The sequence below is a fragment of the Cervus elaphus genome, chromosome 21, assembly GCF_910594005.1.
Source record: "Cervus elaphus chromosome 21, mCerEla1.1, whole genome shotgun sequence".
Classification (NCBI taxonomy): domain Eukaryota; kingdom Metazoa; phylum Chordata; class Mammalia; order Artiodactyla; family Cervidae; genus Cervus; species Cervus elaphus.
Window position 1 is genome coordinate 31,471,102 of NC_057835.1, and position 19,969 is coordinate 31,491,070.

The 19,969-nt window shown below is 42.0% G+C and overlaps 1 protein-coding gene and 1 pseudogene across 3 annotated transcripts in view; both read left to right on the top strand.

The window, feature by feature from the left end:
- The window catches only part of NKAIN3 (sodium/potassium transporting ATPase interacting 3), a 513,013-nt gene that overhangs the window by 488,158 nt on the left and 4,886 nt on the right, over positions 1–19,969 (top strand). The window contains exons 6-7 of one of the 3 annotated variants that reach the window (XM_043880325.1): positions 10,972–11,041; positions 13,015–13,057. The exons of 1 other annotated variant lie outside the window; for it this stretch is intronic. In XM_043880325.1, coding sequence (XP_043736260.1) covers positions 10,972–11,041; positions 13,015–13,033 — 89 coding nt within the window. In that variant the 3' untranslated portion in view covers positions 13,034–13,057. The remainder of the gene's footprint in view (positions 1–10,971; positions 11,042–13,014; positions 13,058–19,969) is intronic. One more of the 3 variants, XM_043880326.1, reaches the window with a different exon arrangement.
- On the top strand, positions 13,041–19,647 carry LOC122679639 (annotated as a pseudogene).

Here is a 19,969-nt window from a genome sequence, read left to right on the forward strand (position 1 = left end):
AGGTCTTCACTCTGTCCTGGGGCTCTTGTGGCTCCTCTGTCCGTCCTTCCCACGTATTCAAGCAGCTGGCATCATTAATGATTCTCTCTCCACCTCCCTGGCTTTATCTCTTTCTCCCTTCCCATCCTAGTTTCTTCCTCTCCTTGGATCTTTTTCTCCAGCTTGTGAATAAAGCTGTGCATGCATGCTCAGTCGCTTCAGTCCTGTCTGACTCTTTGCCACTCTATGGACTGCAGCCCACCAGGCTCCTCTGTCCATAGGATTTCCCAGCCAAGAATACTGGAGTGGGTTGTCTTGCTCTCCTCCAGGGGATCTTCCCAGCCCAGGTATTGAACCCGTGTCTGCTCTTGCTGTCTTCTTTCTCGTCTCTCTTCTATTTGCTCTTGCTCTCTCTGATTATAAAAGCACAAAGTCTAGATTAGAGTAAATGGCATACCCTGAGAACATCTTTCTTTGCTGTATACAGTTCAGTCAACTGCCAAGCTTGAACGTATGTGCTTGTATCAGGGGCTTGCCAGCTGTTTGCCATTTGTGTGTTCTTCTGGCATACATACAGGGAGCTTGGGTTGCATCTCCCAAGCTCCCTGCAGTTGGGTGTCCCATGACATTGAATTCCAGATCATGGAATGTGAGCAGAAGAGACACCCCCACTTCCAGGCTTGGCCCCCAAATCCTGCCCTATGTGGTTCTCCATGTTCTTCCCCTTTCTGCCTCTTGGTTACAGACCAGCATGGAAGCTTTGGAAGTCACATGTTCAAAATGATGGAGCCACCACGGTGAATAAATATTGAAATAAATGTTGAAATTTATTTCTCCAGTAAGTAAACATCTCAAATGATTTGAGTTTGCTCCATGTTAAGGGATTTTCTGGTGGCTCAGAAGCTAAAGAATCTGCCTGCAATGCAAGAGACCTGGTTTTGATCCCTGGAGAGGGAAGATCCCCTGGAGAAGGGAATAGCAACCCACTCCAGTATTCTTGCCTGGAGAATTCCATGGACAGGGAAGCCTGGAGGGCTATGATCCATGGTGTCACAAAAAGTCAGACATGGCGGTGACTTTCACTTTCTTTCACTTAAAGGAATTTTCAACTAGGAAGCAGGACCTCAATTCCAAGGTGATTCTCACTTTGCACTAATGGATTTTCGGAGCTTTTTAAAATAGTTGGTGGAACAGGAGGAGATCTCATTCCATATCCTTCCAATGTGACTAATTCAGCAGCCCACAGCATTGGGACTCAGATGATGTTAGATTTGAGTTAGACACAAGACTTTACTCCTGTCAAGAATTTCTTTCAGGTTGGCTTTATACTCACTAACCCTTTATAACATTTTATTGTCTTCCCCTGTGACTCAGGTGTTCTGTTGACATTCCACTTACTTCTTTCAACCATATCTCCTGATGGTGTTCTGTGTTCTTTCTATATTCTAGGTGGGTTGCCAATTCTTGCAGTGCTCAACTGGATTCGGCATTTTCCAAAATCTCTTCTTGTTCTGTAGTCGTTGACCTTTCCGTGTCTGAAAGTATAGTCCAGATCCAGAATATTATTGTTTAATTTTAGGACTTAAACAAGTTTAAGTAGCTAATCCTTTATTGATTTGATTCATTAGTTCAAGAAAGTTACTGAAAGACCGCTATGTATTAGACCCACAAGGATACAGAGATGAATAAGCCTTGGTCCTTTTCTTAGGAGATCTCACATCTAAAAAGTGAGCCAGGTATGTAAATAATGATGGACAAGTGAAGAGCAGATCATGATCTGCATAAAGTGAATCAGATGCACGGAAAAAGATCAGCAGAGGCTAATTGTTATAGCATCAAGCATGGCTGCTCAAAGCCTGAGAACATGGTCTTATATGAAGAAAGTTACAAGGAAGAGGACATCAAAATGCTGGCAAAAAGATGTCAAATAAGTGTGGGAAAACCATGGGGTACTCAGGAAGTGATGTGTATGGGGTGTGTTCAGTTCACTAAGTGAACAACAGGGTCAGTCTTTGAGGGACCTTGGATTCTGTCTTATACCAGTGTTAAGTCTAAGTCGCTTTAGTCATGTCTGACTCTTTGTGATCCCATAGACTGTAGCCCGCCAGGTTCCTCTGTCCATGGGATTCTCCAGGCAAGTGAGTCCCAACCTATTTTATATCTTGGCACTTATAGAGAAAAGTCAAATTTTATGAGGCACACTGTGACAAATAAGTTACTTTTTCCCAGCAATAAATGACCACCCCAGACCACCAGCAAGCATGTGGGCATGAGTATGCCCACCCCCTGCCCCCCCCCACACACACATCAGGGAATTAGGGAATCAATATCCTGTCAGCTGTACCTACTCAGATCTCAACAGCTGGGATGCTCTGATAGATGATGTGGAATCAATGAAAAGATTTAATCTTGGGAAGAATATGATCAGATTCAATTTTCTTTGAACAGTCATTCATAGAAAGAGAAAGGAATTTATAAAATGATCTCAGAAGAAATGGCATTTTGGGGATGGAGTCTGTCCTAGAAATTGGAAAACCAAAAGTAATAAGAGAGGCTATTTTAAAAAGGAAAAAGAATATTCAAAGGGGAAATGTTCAAAATTGTAGAAGCAGACAGGAAAAAATGAATTATAGAGACTTCAAAGTCAACAAGTATTTGTCACTTGATTTATAGAGCAAAGTAAAACATTAGCTAGATTTAAATGAGTGATAAAAATATATTGGGGAAAAATTGAATAACTAAGAAAAATGCATTGTATAAGGGGGGGAAATGCACCTGTTTAGACAAATTCTTAGAGCTGTTTCTAGCCCTTACCTTTTTAATTTAATATTTTTTTCTGAGTCATTCCATTCTGCTTTATTGACCCCAAACAGATTTTAGAAACTCACTGTGCTATTGTTTAATTATTATTTACTCTTGGAAAATTTTAAAGTGGAAAGAAACTGTGTGCTCTGATTATGGGAACATCTTCCTTCAGAAATGTGGACCCATGAGAAAAACAAAAGAGGAAATTCATCCAAATAAAAAATGAAAAGGGAGCTCCAAAAATGGAAAAGGGAGGCATTTTCAGAATTTTTAAAAATCTTGTTTCCTCCAGAATAAAATATTCCACTGAATGAGCCCAATAGTAATGACACAAAGGCCTTCAGCCAGCCCTGATTTTGAGCATACAGTAATTGAAAATTTATAAAAACTTTGAAAGAGACTTCAGGAAAGCCAAATTGCAGTTGATAATAGTAAGCAGCCATTCCACCCAATCACTGATGAAGATGAACCAAAGGGTTAGCAGTGTATCTACAAAAGGGAAAGAGTACAACCTGTGTGGCATTTAAAAAGCTGAGTAACTTTAAAGGGAATGTCTCAGCCCTGTCTGACCCTTTGCAACCCCATGGACTGTAGCCCACCAGGCTCCTCTGTCCATAGAATTCTGTAGGCCAGAATACTTGGAGTGAGTTGCCATTTCCTATTCCAGGGGATCTTCTCGATCCAGGAGTTGAAGCCACATCTCCTGCATCTCCTGCATTGGCAAGCAGATTCTTTACCACTGTGCCACCTGGGAAGCACTTTAAAGGGAATAGAAAACAATTTTTTTTTTAAAAAAGGGGAATATACGTAAACATATCGCTGATTCACTTTCCTGTACAGCAGAAACAAACAACATTGTCAGGCAATGCTTTGCCAACAAAAACTAATTTTATAAAAGCAAATATACCATTAAAGATGAAAACTGAAAAGGAAAAAGAAAAGAACCTAGGTCCTTTCTTCCTGAATATGAGAAAAGAAAACCAAAAAGTGTATGTGTGCATTGAGGAAGAAGGTTGTGGGAGCCGGGATGTCCTAGGCATTTTTATAAAGATGATACAACTCTAGCAGTCAAGAGTGAGAGAAGAAATTACAGCAGCAGATGCTTTATTATCAAAGCACCTTGTAGGGACAGTTTAACTAGGTTCCCCTCGCACAAGAATCAAGACAAAATGCTAGAGACTGTCCATGGTATCCTTACAGAAAAGCACTATAGATTTATAGAATACAAAATAGAAATATTGTATTTTCTATTCAAATCATGTCATAGAATAAGCGTAGCCATGCACCTAAAGGAATAATACTGAAAGCATTGGGGAAATGTCACTCTGTACACTTTGCACAAAGGGGATGTATTACGCACAAAGAATCCCATAGAATGACTTGAAATACCGAGAAAAAAGAGAGTGATTTCCCCTCAGTGTCTGTGCTACTGTGAGGAAAATGGACTAGAGAATAAAGGCAATGCCAGTTAAAAGCTAAAAAAAAAAAAAAAAAAAAAGGCTCAAGAGTGCATGCTAAGTCACTTTAGTCATGCCTAGCTCTTTGCAACCCTATGGATTGTAGCCCACCAGGCTCCTCTGTCCAATGGATTCTCCAGGCAAGAATACTAGAATAGGCTGTCATGCCCTCCTTCAGGGTATCTTCCCAACCCAGGGATCAAACCCATCTCTCTTAGTCTCCTACACTGGCAGATGTGGCAGGTGAGTTCTTTACCACTAGCACCAACCAAATCAAATGTCTCGTTAGCAAGAATTCAATATGTAAAGTTTATCATTATAATAACAGAATTTTAGGATGTAATTCAAATATTACACAATTGTGAAAACAATGCCCCCACCAAAAAAAAAGACTGTTTAATAGTTGTAAAATTTTGTATTGCTATAAAATGAGCATCTAATTAATAATCTGCCATTATTAAAGTCTAGCTCAATCATATGGTCTCCCTGATGACTCAGCGATAAAGAATCCTGCTGCCAAGGCCTGCCTAATGCAGGAGACGTGAGTTCTATCCCTGAATTGGGGAGATCCCCTGGAGAAGGAAATGGCAACCCACTCCAATATTCTTACCTGGGAAATCCCATGGACAGAGGAGCCTGGCAGGCTACAGTCCATGAGGTCACAAAGAGTCAGACACAACTCAGCAGCTAAACAACAACAAACAACAATCAAATGTAACAGAGTATGATATGACAAATATTGTGGGTATGATCTTTAAAAATGAAAAATGTGCCTTCCTTATTTTGGCAAAATCAGATTTAGCATTTGAAGCTTATCTTTAGAATAATGGTGGGCTTCCTTGGTGGCTCAGATGGTAAAGAGTCTGTCTGCAACGCAGAAGACACAGGTTCGATCCCTGGGTCGGGAAGGTCCCCTGGAGAAGGGCATGGCATCCAACTCCAATAATCTTGCCTGGAGAATTCCATGGACAGAGGAGCCTGGTGGGCTACAGGCCATGGGGGTCGCAAAGAGTTGGACATGACTGAGCAACTAACACTTCCACCTCCACCTTAAATTACACATCATTTAGGAAGTCCTCACATCCCCTGAGGCATGCACTCCCCAGCTGAAGACAGCTGGCCTCTTATTGCTTCCCCACCCCGACCCCACAAGAGGAGGAGGGACTGGGGGCCCCAGACAGACGTGTGGTTTCTTCCAGACCCTCCAGACTCTCCCAATGACACCCCGCAGTGTTTCCCAGGCCACAGTGCCGTCTGAGTCATCGCGCTGTATCAGTTTTCCACATCAGGGCCTTTGCCTGAGGGGGACCAGAAGAAGTCAGATGGACCCATTTTGCATGGCTGATAGCAGGCAAAAAGAGGTAAACATGCTGGAAGACTGACCTGGCCAAGGCCACCTCTAGGGTGGCAGACTCTGCCCTTCCAGTGAGGCTGACTTCTCCCTGAGCATCTCAGGGTTCCCACGTGAAGAAGTTTCCCTTCTTCAGTGCCCAGTGCTTTCTGAAAGGTGTAAGGGATGGTAAATTTCCTGCATTATAAAGAGAACAATCATGAACATTCATAAAGCTTGCCCGCGGGCTGTCATCTGTCTGTTTGAACAGCTCTCAACGTCCCCACAGCCCCAACCACCTCCTCGGGGGTCAGCGGCGTTTCAGGGCACAGTCAAGTTCAGCGGGTCCAGCAGAGCCATGGGGGCACCGTGGCTGCCCCCACTCTGTGTGATGTGAGCTGCCCCACCACGGTCTGCGGTTTGGCACAGTGGGTCGTGCCCTCTGAAAGCTCAGATTCTTCAGACAGGGGGAGGCAGCAGATCAGCGATGCTGTGGGCCAGCTCGTTCCCTAGTAACGCAGGCAGAGTTCAGGTGCCAGCTCCCTCAGAAATCACCGGTCTCTCCTAAAAGCCTTCATTACCTACGGGGGTCTGCAAAATCCTCCCTGTGGTCTGTTAAGGGCCTCTCTGCATGAACTCAGTGGATGGTGAGCGTCTGCCCTGGCTTTTCTCTTATGAATTCCTATCACAGAACGAGTAAATCACAATGTAACGGCCCCCATATTTGAGTTCTTTAGAAGCCTGAGCAGTGCTCCCTTAGGCAGTATTGCTGGCAGCCTATAAAATAAATGCTTATTAGAATAGTCTCATAACGACATAGCAGGAACAGTAATAGAGCAAGAAGCAGGCTCAGAGTAAATCTGTTAATTGATCCTCATCCTCCCAAGTCTTCTCATTTCTCTGAGCTAAACACAATGGTAGATTGTCTCTGTTTTTCCCAATCAGAGACAAGGCAGTGTGCAACAGAACTGGATCAGAAAAAAAATGCCTGCATTCTGGTTCATTCTTTGGTGTGTGTGTGCGTGCACACTTAGTCGTGTCCAACTGTTTGTGACCCCATGAACTGTAACCTGCCAGGCTCCTCTGTCCATGGGGATTCTCCAGGCAAGAATACTGGAGTATATTGCCATGCCCTCCTCCAGGGGATCTTCCCAACCCAGGGATCGAACCCACATGTCTTGTATCTTCTGCATCATCAGGCGAGTTCTTTACCAGCTGAGCCACCAGGGTGAATCTAGTTAAACCTGGGACATAAATGATAGCTTGAGTGCTCACTGAAAATGGCCTGTCTTGCTTTAGGTGTCAGGCAGGATTGCAGTGTCCAAATGAAGCCCTGAGTTGGTAGTACTGAGTTATCAATTAGAAACCTCACTGATGACCAAAAGTTCCCTGTAGTCATACAGAAGACTCAGTTGTGAATCTCTTACAAGTGGAAAAGTGAAAAACCAAAAAAGAAAAGTGAAACTGTCAGTCAGTCATGCCTTACTCTTGCCACCCCATGGACTGTAGCCTACCAGGTTCCTCTGTCTATGGAATTTTCCAAGCTAGAATACTGGAATGGGTAGTCATTCTCTTCTCCAGAGGATCTTTCTGACCCGGGTCTCCAGCATTGCAGGTGGATTGTTTACCATCTGAGCCACCAGGGAAGCCCCACAAATGGAAAACAGGTCTATGTTTGTACAGTAAGATGATGCTGTAAATCCAGAGTGGCTTTGGAGTTCCTCCAGGTCAGTGAGAACCCCTGTCTGGGATCTGCCATGGGGAGAGTGAATAGCCACAAAGATGTTCCAATGCAAGTAACATAATTTGTTCCAAGAAGTCGCTTGGCTCTGCGGTTGGAAGTTGGCACAGGAAATACATTTGAAAGGACTACGAACAATGGGGTTTCCTGGCTGTGGGCTCTCCCCAAGGGATCTTTGATAGTAACACCTCCGTTTCCGAGAATGGGTGAAGAGGGCAATGTTCTCTGTAAATGGCTTTTCTGCACCATTGATGCCAGCTCTTAATTGTGCTGATTTTTCTCTTCTACATTTTAAGACTTTAATAACCAGAGAATTCAAGTCAATTATCCTGCAGGTCACTCAGCAAGTTGTGCACAACCCCCTACCCTCTGTCTTCCTCGTCTCCTCCAAGGCCACTCTTCTGCCAAAGACCCTTAGATGATGCTCTTGCTGTGATTACTTCAGACTTCATGATGTTTTGCTTCTAATTCTCCTTTTCTAATATTTCTGAAAACCCATCTATGCCTCTTCTGCTACTTCTCAGGTTTCATTGCAATTCATCTTATTTCTGCTGGAGCAACTCCTTACTTCAGCAGCTTTTGTTCTCACATCTTTCTTGTTACAGTGACTTTTAGAATACATAGTCACTTCACTTTCTTAGCAGTGTGATACAACTACCACTCTGAAAGCTTAAAAGCTGAAAGATTTCCTACTGAGTTGTTTTCAAGTATTTCGTTGGGTCAAAAAACAAATTCAGTTTTTAAAGCATCATTTTTAAAAAACTTTAAAATCTATAAACACTTCAGTTTATCTCTTTACTTAAACTGTATTCCTACTCTGGCAAAAGGGAAGTGTTAGTGTGTGCTTAAAAAAACTATTTTTCTAATGTGGAAATATTAGGTTTCTGTTGTCAAAAACCACATTGTTGTGTTCCACCCATAAAAGATTCTTGCTGTTTTCAGTTTCTTAACTACCTACTTTTTCCACCTTTTGGATATGATGAATAATGCTGTTTTCAAAGATGATTCAAAATCATCTTTTGAATCTTTTAGTAAATGGCAATAAGTGAAAGCTTACAAAAAAGGAAAACATGGAAATTTATGCTCACAAAACAGCAAACTGGACAAATTAAATATTGAGAGTTCAAATGTTATATGAAATTTAATTTTCAGTTTCATAGTTTCCTTTTGAAATCTCTTGACTTGAAAGACTCTTTTGACAGAGCTGCGTTTTATTTGACAAATTTATATTTTGCACCAAAATGAAAAAACTTAATTTGTGAGAAGATCTAAAAAGTATCGTCAATAAATGCAAGTTATTTTGTGTCTTGTAAAATTTTTGGCACAGAAAGATGAGCTAAATGGAAGTAAAATAGCAGTGTTTGGGCAAGTATTTGGGCTAAACTATATGACACCTGTCCTCTCTGTAGCAAACGTGCTTGGCATTTATCAGCATGAGTTTGAGAAAGTTCTGGGAGTTGGTGATGGACAGGGAAGCCAAGCATGCTGCAGCCCATGGGGTTGCAGAGCCAGATATGACTGAGCAACTGAACTGAACTGATATGGAAAATATTTTCCTAGTTAAAAGTACTATGATTTACAGAGGCAATCAAGATATCAGCAATTTCAAGTTTACTAATCATAAAAGAAGTGTTGAATAAGATTATAAATAAATTTATAAAAATAATAAAACCATATTGAAAAGATATGTGTATATTTCCCCCCAAAAGATCAGTGATGTAGTATATTACAGACAGACATGGAACATGGAGCAGATTCATGGCAGTACATGAATTTATACCAAAAATAATTATGTTAATGTTACATTTTAACGTTCAAATGAATATAAAGCTTTCTTTTTATTCTGCTTTAACAAATATGTATATTGATTTTTAATCTTCATTTTTATAGATAATTTTACTTTGAAATAACTTTTTAATTGAATAATTTTATTCATGAATGTATGTATTTATAATTTTGTTTCTTTTAACACACCCTTCAACTTCCAAAGGTGCCTCTGTAAGTCATAGTATCTTTAACTATGAAAATATTTTCCATATCAGTTCAGTAAATTATAGCATTACCCAACATTTTTTTTTAGGGCCATTCAATTTTTAATCAACAATGTTAATTGATCAGGTGCTTTTTCCTTCTAAATTTTCACCCATTGGTCAACAAGGTCCGGGGTTGGATATTTGATTAAATATCTAATCTAATAAAAACTTAATCTAGTCTGACTAAATGACCCCTTTAGACACTGGTAGTTCTCTCTGATAAGATTCCTTTTTTAATAGAAGAGTTTTTAAGTACTTTATTTATTTACTTTTTGGCTGCACTGCGTCTTCTTGCTGCCCAAGGGCTTCTCATCCCAGTGGCTTCTCTTGTTGCACCTTACAGGCTTCGTTGCCCCAGGGCATTGTGGGATCTTCCCTAAGGAAAGATCAAACCTGTGTCTCCTGCATGGGCTGGTGGCTTCTTAACCACTGGACAACCAGGGAAGTCCTGGGAAAATTGTTTCAGTGTCTCCGATTGACTCCTATCTCACTACTTCTCTCCTTAAGGTTGCGTCCAGGTGACTTACGTGCCTTGGTAGGAAAAGGATGGGCTTTTCTTGGCCCCTCTGAACTTCTAGGCTAATTCATCTTTCTCAAAATCACAGTTTACTAGCATGCCTGTCTTGAGTGGAGAATATGATAAAATATTCACAACTTGTGTACCTAAACACACACACATACCAAGCTCAGAGTGTTCCTATACACCCACATACTTGTTAATATTAGAGTACTATAATATAGCCATAGCTTGATAGGACCTAATTAATAGCTTTAATGGACTACGGCAGGGGAAAAAAAAAAAAAGGAGAAATGAGCTAAGATCAACCACAGACATTAGATTTGCAGAAGAAAGATTGAGGTTTTGATCAAAGCGGAAACAGATTAGACAGAATATTAACAAAATTAGTGAGTCTATACAGTATGAGGCAAGTACCACACTACCAGAGAGAAGTTGAAACTTTCTCTGCAAAATGCAGGTGCTCATTTGTCAGGAATGGCTTGAAGACGGAGGGCAAGGACATAGATTTTGTGACTTCTCAAAGGTCTTTCTAATAATGCAATAAATATTCTTAAAGAAAAAAAAATGGTTTCTGGCAACAAGAAGAAAAGGTATATCTTTTGATATATGAGGGGAAAGGGCATATTTGTATGCCTAAGGACAAGCACATTATTTAAAATCTAATACTATTTAGTATACTTCATTTTTTACTAAAGCCAGTAACAACTGTGATTTTTCAGTCCCTTAAGATCCCAAGTTCTGTGTGTGTTTCTTCACATTTCCCCATTTTTTTCAGGTGCTCTGTGACAACCTAGAGGAGTGGAATGGGGTGGGAGGTGGGAGAGAGGTTCAAGAGGGAGGGGACATATGTATTCATGTGGCTGATTCATGTTGGTGTATGACAGAAACCAACATAACATCATAAAACAATTATCCTCCATTAAAAATTTTTTTTAATTTCCCCATTTTTTGACCACTGATAATATTTTGAACAGTCTTTATATTATATACACATTCTTCCATTGTGTGATATATATTTTTGTTAACTTTTTGTGTGTTCTTTTTAAGTCATCTACTATTATGTGAACTTGCACACTTATTCATACTGGGCTATGTTGTATTTACAGTTGATTTCATAGGTGGACTTGATGCACACTCCTACTACCAGGATCATGTTACGTTAAAGCCTGTTCATCTGTAAGTAAAGGTGTGATGAGATGGAAAATATTAATCCTTCTAACTTGGCCAAAACTAACCAAACCTGAAATAATTTGGACCTACCACTACTAATCATTGGTTTAATTTTCCACTCATATTTGAAACACACCTTTCACATGTAACCCAACATTATCATTATTATTGTTCATTCCAAAAAGGATTTCAAGTAGTACAATGATTTAAGTTTCTTAAATGATAGTTTTCTTTTTCTTGTTATTAGATTGCCAAACTGGGGGAAGAAAGGATGATTTAGTGTACAAAGCAGAGACTTAGTGTGTTTCTTGGGGGAGCATAGCAGAGGGAAAAGAGAAGAAAGATTAGGTTAGGATCCAGGCTCTAACTGTGTGGTCCCAGGGGCCTTCTTCCATGTCTCTGAGAATAGACTTGGTTCTGTCACCTGGGTGGAGGAGGGAGGATGGATTAAATGGAATAAGGTATAAAGAGCATCTCTAAAGCTGCTTATGACTGTGCCTAGTACTCAAAAGAAAAAAAAAAGTGTTAGTCACTCAGTCATGTCCGACTGTTTGCAACCCCATGAACTGTAGTTTGCCAGGCTCCTCCGTCCTTGGAATTTTCCAGGCAAGAATACTGGAGTGGGTAGTATTTATTCCAGCAGAGTGAGCTAAAGGAAACACAGGCTCACATGCTACTGGAGTGGGTGGCCATTTCTTCCTCCAGGGGACCTTTCTGACCCAGGGATAGAACCCAGGTCTCCTGCACTGCAGGCAGATTCTTTACTATCTGAGCCACCAGAGAAGTCCACCTACTACTCAAATGTTTGACTAATCAGGAGAAAGTCAGCAACTACAATGAAAACACCTCAAACTGGACAGATTTCAGTTGAGTATAAGGAAGGAGTCACAGTCACTTGGCTGATAAAATACTAAAAAACAAGAAAGTAGATACCATGACTGCATTCCTAGAAAACTCTAAGCAGCAAATAGACAGCTGTATAAAACAGTAGCTACCGTGTACAATTTGCATTATTATCTCACTTCATCCTCATGAAAATAATGTACTAAAAGTCCACTTTATAAATAAGGAACCTGAGATTCATAGATGATAAACGATCTTCCCAAAGTATCTCAAGTAGTTAGGGGTGGAGCTGGGGCCTTTTGGGTGAGACACTCTCACCATGACATTGTAGACTTGCTCAGATGACCTTCCCATTCTTTCAGGCTCTGTAATTTCATGATGACAGAGGGAATTGGTAACACAATCACTAGTATAAGAAATACGTATGAAAGGATTCACCAGCTGCCTCTTTGCCGAAATCTGCAATTCCTGCCCCAGCTGCTTTGGGGACGGAAGCCTCTAGAAGCCTGTATTGGCTCCTCCACCTCCCCACGTGGAATTAATTTTATTCCAGCAGAGTGAGCTAAAAGAGACACAGGTGCCCATGGCACACAAATCAGCACAGTGCCTGTCACATGATAGGTGTTTAAATATATGTTGGTTTCTTAAAGCAAATCCAATTTGGAAAAGCATTCACCCCACGTCACATTCCAGAACCAAGCAACCACCACCTCATTGCTCATGCTACTGAGTGCTCATGAATGATCTGCCCCAGAAGTGGGTGTCTGTGCATGTGGGGAACTTGGCAGGGATTGTACAGTAACAAAGATGGCCAGAGCATCGGAAGTGAGAAAAGAACTGAAACAATGCCGAATGGTGACTTGGACCGTCTTCTACACACTTATGTGAAAAGAGGATGATGAATGATTTCTTTCATCCCCACTCTGAAGAATTACTCGGCAGAGAGATTGCAGTATGAAAGATGTTGGTCGGATGTAAGAAAGATCTTTTTATTAGGGGAAGTTATAAAACACAGCAATTGATTACTGATGGTAATGGAATCTCCCTTCTTGAATGACACTCACTCATCCATGTGCCTGAAAAGGGTGTTTAGTGGGATGGCCCCGAGGCATGTTATTCTGTCTCTGTTTCTTAAGGTCCCTTCCATCTCTGTGAATCCAGAATGCACGAAACATCCTGGTAAGTTTACCTAAAAGGCTGTGATCAACTCCATTCCCTCGTAAGGGCTTTTCCTCAAAAATTGAAGTATAGTAGACTTCCCTGGTGGCTCAGTGGTAAAGAATCCACCTGCCAAGCAGGAGACACAGGTTCAGTCCCTGGGGCAGGAAGATCTGCTGGAGAGGGAAATGGCAACCCACTCCCAACATTCTTGCCTGGGGAATCCCATGGACAGAGGAACCTGGTGGGCTACAGTCCATGGGGTCGCAAAGAGTCAACTAAAACGACAAGAACAGTAGCTGATTTACAATGTTGTGCCAATCTCTGCTATTCAGCAAAGTGACTCACTTATACACACATGGACATTCTTTTCTAATATTCTTTTCCATTATGGTTTATCACGAGATATTGGATATAGTTTTCCCTTTGCTATACATTAGGAGCTTGTTGTTTATCCATTCTAAATGCAATAGTTTGCATCTACCAACCCCAAACTCCCAGTCCGTCCCTCCCCCACCCCCTCTCCCCCTTGGCAACCACAAATCCGTTCTCTATCAATCTGCTTCTGTTTCATAGATACGTTCATTTGTGCCATATTTTAGATTTCACATATAAGTGATATCCTATGGCATTTGTCCTTCTCTTCCTGATCTACTTCACTTGGTGTGATACTCTCTAGTTACATCAACTACCCTGTTCACTGCTGACCTCCCACACTCTTCAGCTGAATGTGGCATCGACTACAAGCTGCAGGAAACAAGAGAACAAGTTTCTGCTTTGAGAGATGATGCATGTCATTATACCAGGTGAATATGGAATGCCTTCAACTGTGAAGGAAGCAGGAATCTGCAAGATCAAACTAGACCCAAAATAAAATCATTGTACAGGAAACAATTTAGGAGGTTGGTGTGGGTTCTCCCCTCAGGTATGCAAATATGGCAGAGTTTAACCAGTTGGCATCAGTCCGCCTGCTTGATTGTTTTTTAAAAAGCCCTTGTTTTGGGTTCCATTGTAACCAGTGCAGTGATGCCATATCCCTGGTACCAGCAACAGACTGGAGGAAAAGCCAGTCTTCTGCACTAAATCGTTAGGGGGCATGCGTGAGCCCTGGCTTCTAAGCTTCATTAAGGCTCTGATTTCCATGGAGTACAAATCCAGGTTTATGGAAAAGCTGCTTTATGAAGGGAACTGGGAGAATCTTGGTCATATTCTCAAGCACATGTAGACAGGTAACTTTCAACTCTAGGTGGATGGTCACAGACAGCCCATTCACTATAGACTTGTACCGGGAGTCCCCATTCTTGTGTTTGATTCTGTCATTGCTCATAATCATAAAGTGTCCGGTTCCAGGGCCCACAGGCCACCTGTGTGTGACTATGTGCACTGGGGTGATGGGATGGGGTGGCAGTTCATACATGGATTTGGTCTTTCCTGCTTTGTCTCTCTTTAAAATACCGGCATCAACAAATGAACTTATTTACAAAACAAAAACAGACTCAGACACAGGAAACATACTTATGGTTACCAAAGGGGAAAGGTGAGCGAGGCATAAATTAGGAGTTTGGGATTAACAGAGACATACTACTATACATAAGACAGATAAACAACAAGGACGAATTGTACAGCATAGGGAACTACATTCAATATCTTGTAATAATCTATAAGGGAAAAGAATCTGAAAAAGGATTATATATATATATTATATATATTATTATTATACTTGTTGTTTATAAGTATATATATACTTATATATAATATATATTATAAATACTTATTATATATGAGTATTTATATATGTATATATAATATGTGTATACATATTATACATATGTGTGTGTATATATATACACACACACATCTGAATTACTTTGCTCAACACCTGAAACTAATACAACATTGTAAATCAGCTGTATTTCAATTTTTTAAAAAGGTAACACTTTACACAATGTTATGTGGCAGCCTGGATGGAAGGGGGTTTGGGGGAGAATGGATCCATATATATGTATGGCTGAGTCCTTTGCTGTTCACCGAAATTATTACATTATTAATGGGATATACCCCAATACAAAATAAAAAATTTATTTTTTTTTTAAAGTAACAGCATCAAGCTATCAAGACCCACTGGTTAAATAAATTGGTTTACTTCCATTTACAACTGTGTATTGATCACTTACAACATGTGAACCAGGCTCTGGGCTGGAAATAACAAAGATGAGTGATACTTGAGCTTCAACCTCCAACAGCTAATGATCCAGGAGAGGAAGCCTACATAGAAATAAGCAGATACAAAGTGATGTCCCCAAGGCAAGTTTTTGCAGAAAAGGGAATGTTTACTTCTCACTAGGGGAGAGAAGACATCACTGACTGAGCTGTGATGTCTGAGCTGACTTTGAAAAGAAGATGAAGAGTTTATCAAGAGGAAAAGAAGAAAAGGAGTGTTCCCTACATGGAGTCTCATCTGCTTGGCCACTCTGCACAGGATAAAGTTGAAATCTGTGCCTGTCCAATCTGGTCTTTGCCATAGTTCTCACATAAAGTCAGCAAACCCACAAGGAAGCAGATGTTTAAGCAGAGAAGGAATCTTGGCTCTTGGTGAGGATGCTCTGAGATCCCCAGCAGCCATTGCTTCACCATCTAAACTATGTTGTTCTTTCTGCCTAAGGCTATAGAGATGCTTCCAGTGATTGTCATCTGAGTCTGGCTTGGGGGTCAAGGGGAGCGTGTGCTGGGGTCCGTTATCTTGCCATGGCTGTGAGTAGGGGGTTTAACTCTCAACATAAGTACATCCTGGGTCTCTACTAGGGTCTTCTCCGTTGCTACTGCTACACCACCTTTCATGATGGGGGAAGGGCCAGTGCAAGGGTTGCTCAAGTGGTCATCTGTGGTTTGAAGAGGACAGCTGCAGGGCAGCTTATGGTGGAAGCAGCAGTACCGCCAGAGGTAAAGGGTTAATAGAAGCAACTTCACCTCTCAGGAGGAAACTTAGGCACATATAGGCATATAGTGTTAGTTGCTAAGCTGTGTCCAACTCTTTGTGACTCCATGGACTGTAGCCCTCCAGGCTCCTCCGTTCATGGGATTTGCCAGACAAGGATACTGAAGTGGGTTGCCATTTTCTTCTCCAGGGGATCTTCCCTACCCAGGGATCGAACCCAGGTCTCCTGCATTGCAGGCAGATGTTTTCCCCATCTGAGCCACCAGGGAAGCCCCAAGAAGAAACATAGTTTGGCATAAACTCAAACAGCTCTAAAAGAGATACAGATAATCAAGGAGCATCATTGTAAGGAACTGAAATACTTCAAGGTTTGTCAAAATCATCATAATGGTCAGGGACTGGGTGGTGGGGAAATGAAGCCCCATGTAGCAATAACTCTTCACGTAAAAATAATCAGACCAAAGCAGCTTATCAAAGATAGACAGCAGAGGAGTTTTAGAACTAAGTTTTCCAAGAGAAGTAGGAAGATCTGATAATGTTAGAAATTTCCACAGAGAAGATGCCCCATGACTGCAGTTGAGAAAATTTGATGGAAAAAGCTTCTCCTGATGCTTTTAGCCAATCTTTTCCTCAGATTTCCAAATAAGAACTCAACTTTTCTCTGGTATCTTGACTTGTCTGATTGCCTTTGCAGGAGGCTGACTTTTCTTCACAAAAATTGTTACATGTCATGTGGCTACCGTTGATTGTCTGCTATTGCAACCAAGTTCTGGAAGACACACTGCCCCCCATTTCAGGCCGGCACTGCAGTCAGTTCCCTCTGTACCTCCACCCTTCACAGTCCAGACGCAGAGGAAATCCTCCTCTGACAGCTGGGCTGTTGGACGGAGCTAGAGGTGGTCACGTCCATCTGCTCTTTCCTGAGAACAGATGTTTGGTATCGGCATCCTTACAGGTTGGTGCCAAGCCATCCTGCATTTACAGCATCTAGATTAGAAACCAGCTAGGAGGACAAATCAGAGGGGTGTGTGTGTGTGTGTGTGTGTGTGTGTGTGTGTGTGTGAGTGTGTAGAAGGCAGGGAGATAAGAATAATGCACTTTCAAACTCTGATTAACGCATATGTGTGGAATCTAGAAATATGGTATAGATGATCCTGTTTGCAAAGTAGAAATAGACACACAGATGTAGAGAACAAATGTATGGATACCAAGCAGGAGAAGGAGGCAGTGGGAAGAACTGGGAGATTGGGATGGACATATATACACTATTGATACTGTTTATAAAATAGGTTAACTAATGTGAACCTACTGTATAGCACAGGAAACTACTGAGTGCTCTGGAGTGACTTGAATGGGAAGGAAATCCAATAAAGGAGGGCATATGTGTATGTATGGCTGGGCTTCCCTGGTGGCTCAGGGATAAAGAATCCGCCTGCAATGCGGAAGACCTGGGTTTGATCCCTGGGTCTGGAAGATCCCCTGGAGGAGGGCATGGCAACCCACCCCAGTATTCTTGCCTGGAGAATTCCATGGACAGAGGAGTCTAGCAGGCTACAGTCCATAGGGTCACAAAGAGTCAGACAGAACTGAACGACTAAGCACCGCACATGGCTGATTCGTTTTACTGTACCGCAGAAACTACCATGACATTGTAAAGCAGCTACACTCCAATAAAAATTAATTTAAAAATAAAAGACACAAAAATAAATTTACAAAATAATAATAAGTAAAAACCAATAACCTCCAATGATGTATTAGTAAACTGCAGCCGGGGAACCATCCTTCATCCCATCACACTTCCACTTCCTGACCGAGCAACTGAAGACTAATAGAGTGATAGCTCTCTGGCTGGATCCTACTTTGACTCGTCCTCGATTGGCTTTCACACCTTCATATTGATCTAGGTGTCTGTGTGTCTGTCTCTGTGGTACACAGAGCCGGGTGTCAATGACCTGCTTGGAGCGACGACTGGCTCGCTTTTCCCATTGCTGAGCTGCAGTTCTGTTCCCGTCAGTCCCTGGAAAGGTAGCTCTTCATACACTTTAGCCCTCCGGGGTGGCCTCAAGCCTGCAGAGCCCTAAATAGTAAAGCACTCGGCTCCTCTGTGTGGTCCCCAAGGAGAGCCGGTGCCCCCCCCGCCTGCCTTCTTGGCACCCAGGGCTCACTGCTCTCCCTGGCTCGGAGCGCCTTCCCTCTGTCACTGGCGTTCATGACATTCTGACCCACCCTAGGAGACAATTATCCCTTTTTAGGGACTATATAAGAATATATCCTGCTCAGTGCTGCTGCTCAGTCACTCAATCGTGTCCGACTCTGTGACCCCCTGGACTGTATAGCCCACCAGGCTCCTCTGTCCATGGGATTTCCCAGGCAAGAATACTGAAGTGGGTTTCCATTTCCTTCTCCAGGGGATCTTCCTGACCCAGGGATCTATCCCTGGTCTCCCGCATTGCAGATTCTTTACTGTCTGAGCCACCAGGGAAATGTGTAGTTATTTGCCCAGTAGCAGTGAGATGGCTTTGTTTACACGGCTCACACAGTTCTGACTCATTCCTACACAGGCCCGTTGATGCACCACTGTCTACGAGGCAAGAACGTGGCCCCCAGTGGGTGCAGCCGGCCACACGCAAGAGGGGCTCCATGCCCATGCTCAGTTATCTGTCCTACGCCTCCCTTGGGACACAGAGGTCCTCTCGTTTGACACATGACCTTGCACATTGCCCCCAGAGCTTATGTAGCCTGGTTCACATAAACCTTTTCCAAAATGAGGAAGCTCATATCCAAACAGTACCCTCCAGGGAAGCTATCAATTCCTGTCTTTCCAAGAAACTCAGGATTTTTCTCAGTACTTGTCATCAGTGTCAATGGCATGAAAATTGATTTCTGCAGAGGTGTGGAGTTACAGAGCATCTCCCCCCCAAAATAATTAATCAACATGAGTAATGGTAGCTTCATTTGGCCCTGTCCCCAAGAGGAAGTATCCACTGATTTTTAAAATTAAAGATAATGAACACAAACCAAGTTTTATGTTAAGTACATATCTTTCACTTTATAGTCACATCAAAAATATGTATAAGTTGCAAGTTATGATAGGTTCTGGGAAGAAACAAGACATAAGAAAGCTTCCTTCTGTGCCAATAGTGCTCTTGTAAAGGTGGTGAATGTTCCTAAAATCTGCTAGACTTTCTGTACGAAGTGTGGCAAGCGCCAACTGCAGAAAGTGACACAGTACAAGAGAGGCAAGGATTCTCTGTATGCACACGGAAAGTGGCGTTATGACAGGAAGCAGAGTGCCTATGGTGGGCAGACTAAGCCAATTTTCCAGAAAAAGGCTAAAACTACAAAAAAGACTGTCCGGAAGCTTGAATGTGCTGAACCCAACTGCAGATCTAGTATGAGTCATTCAGTCGTGTCCGACTCTTTGCGACCCTATGGACTGTACACCGCTGGGCTCCTCTATCCATGAAATTCTCCAGGCAAGAATATTGGAGTGGGTTGCCATTTCCTCCTCCAGGGGATCTTCCCCACCCAGGGATCAAACCTGAGTCTCCCACATTGTGGGCAGATTCCTTACTGCTGAGTCAGCTGGGAAGTAGATCTAAGAGATTGCTGCCTACTAAGAGATGCAAGCATTTTTGAGCTGGGAGGAGATAAGGGCCAATTGACCAAGTTTTGAGCTTCATATTTTGTTTTATTATGAAGACAATAAAAATTTGAGATTGTTTACTTGTACAAAACACAAAGTCAGGCACACACACATAGCACACACACTCCAGAAGTGACACAGTGAGACTTAAAAAAGCAATAGAAAAAGAGACAATGACAGGCCCATCAGGAGATGAACTTTGGAAGAACATCACTGTCTTATCATTTGATTTCATTCTGCCTTGAGGGTAGTTACCCTCAGGCAACTGCTGACTTATCTACAAACATCTGCCCCCCCCAAAAAAATTTTTTTTTAAGGATCCCAAAACTCAAACTCTTCTACCTAAACTAAT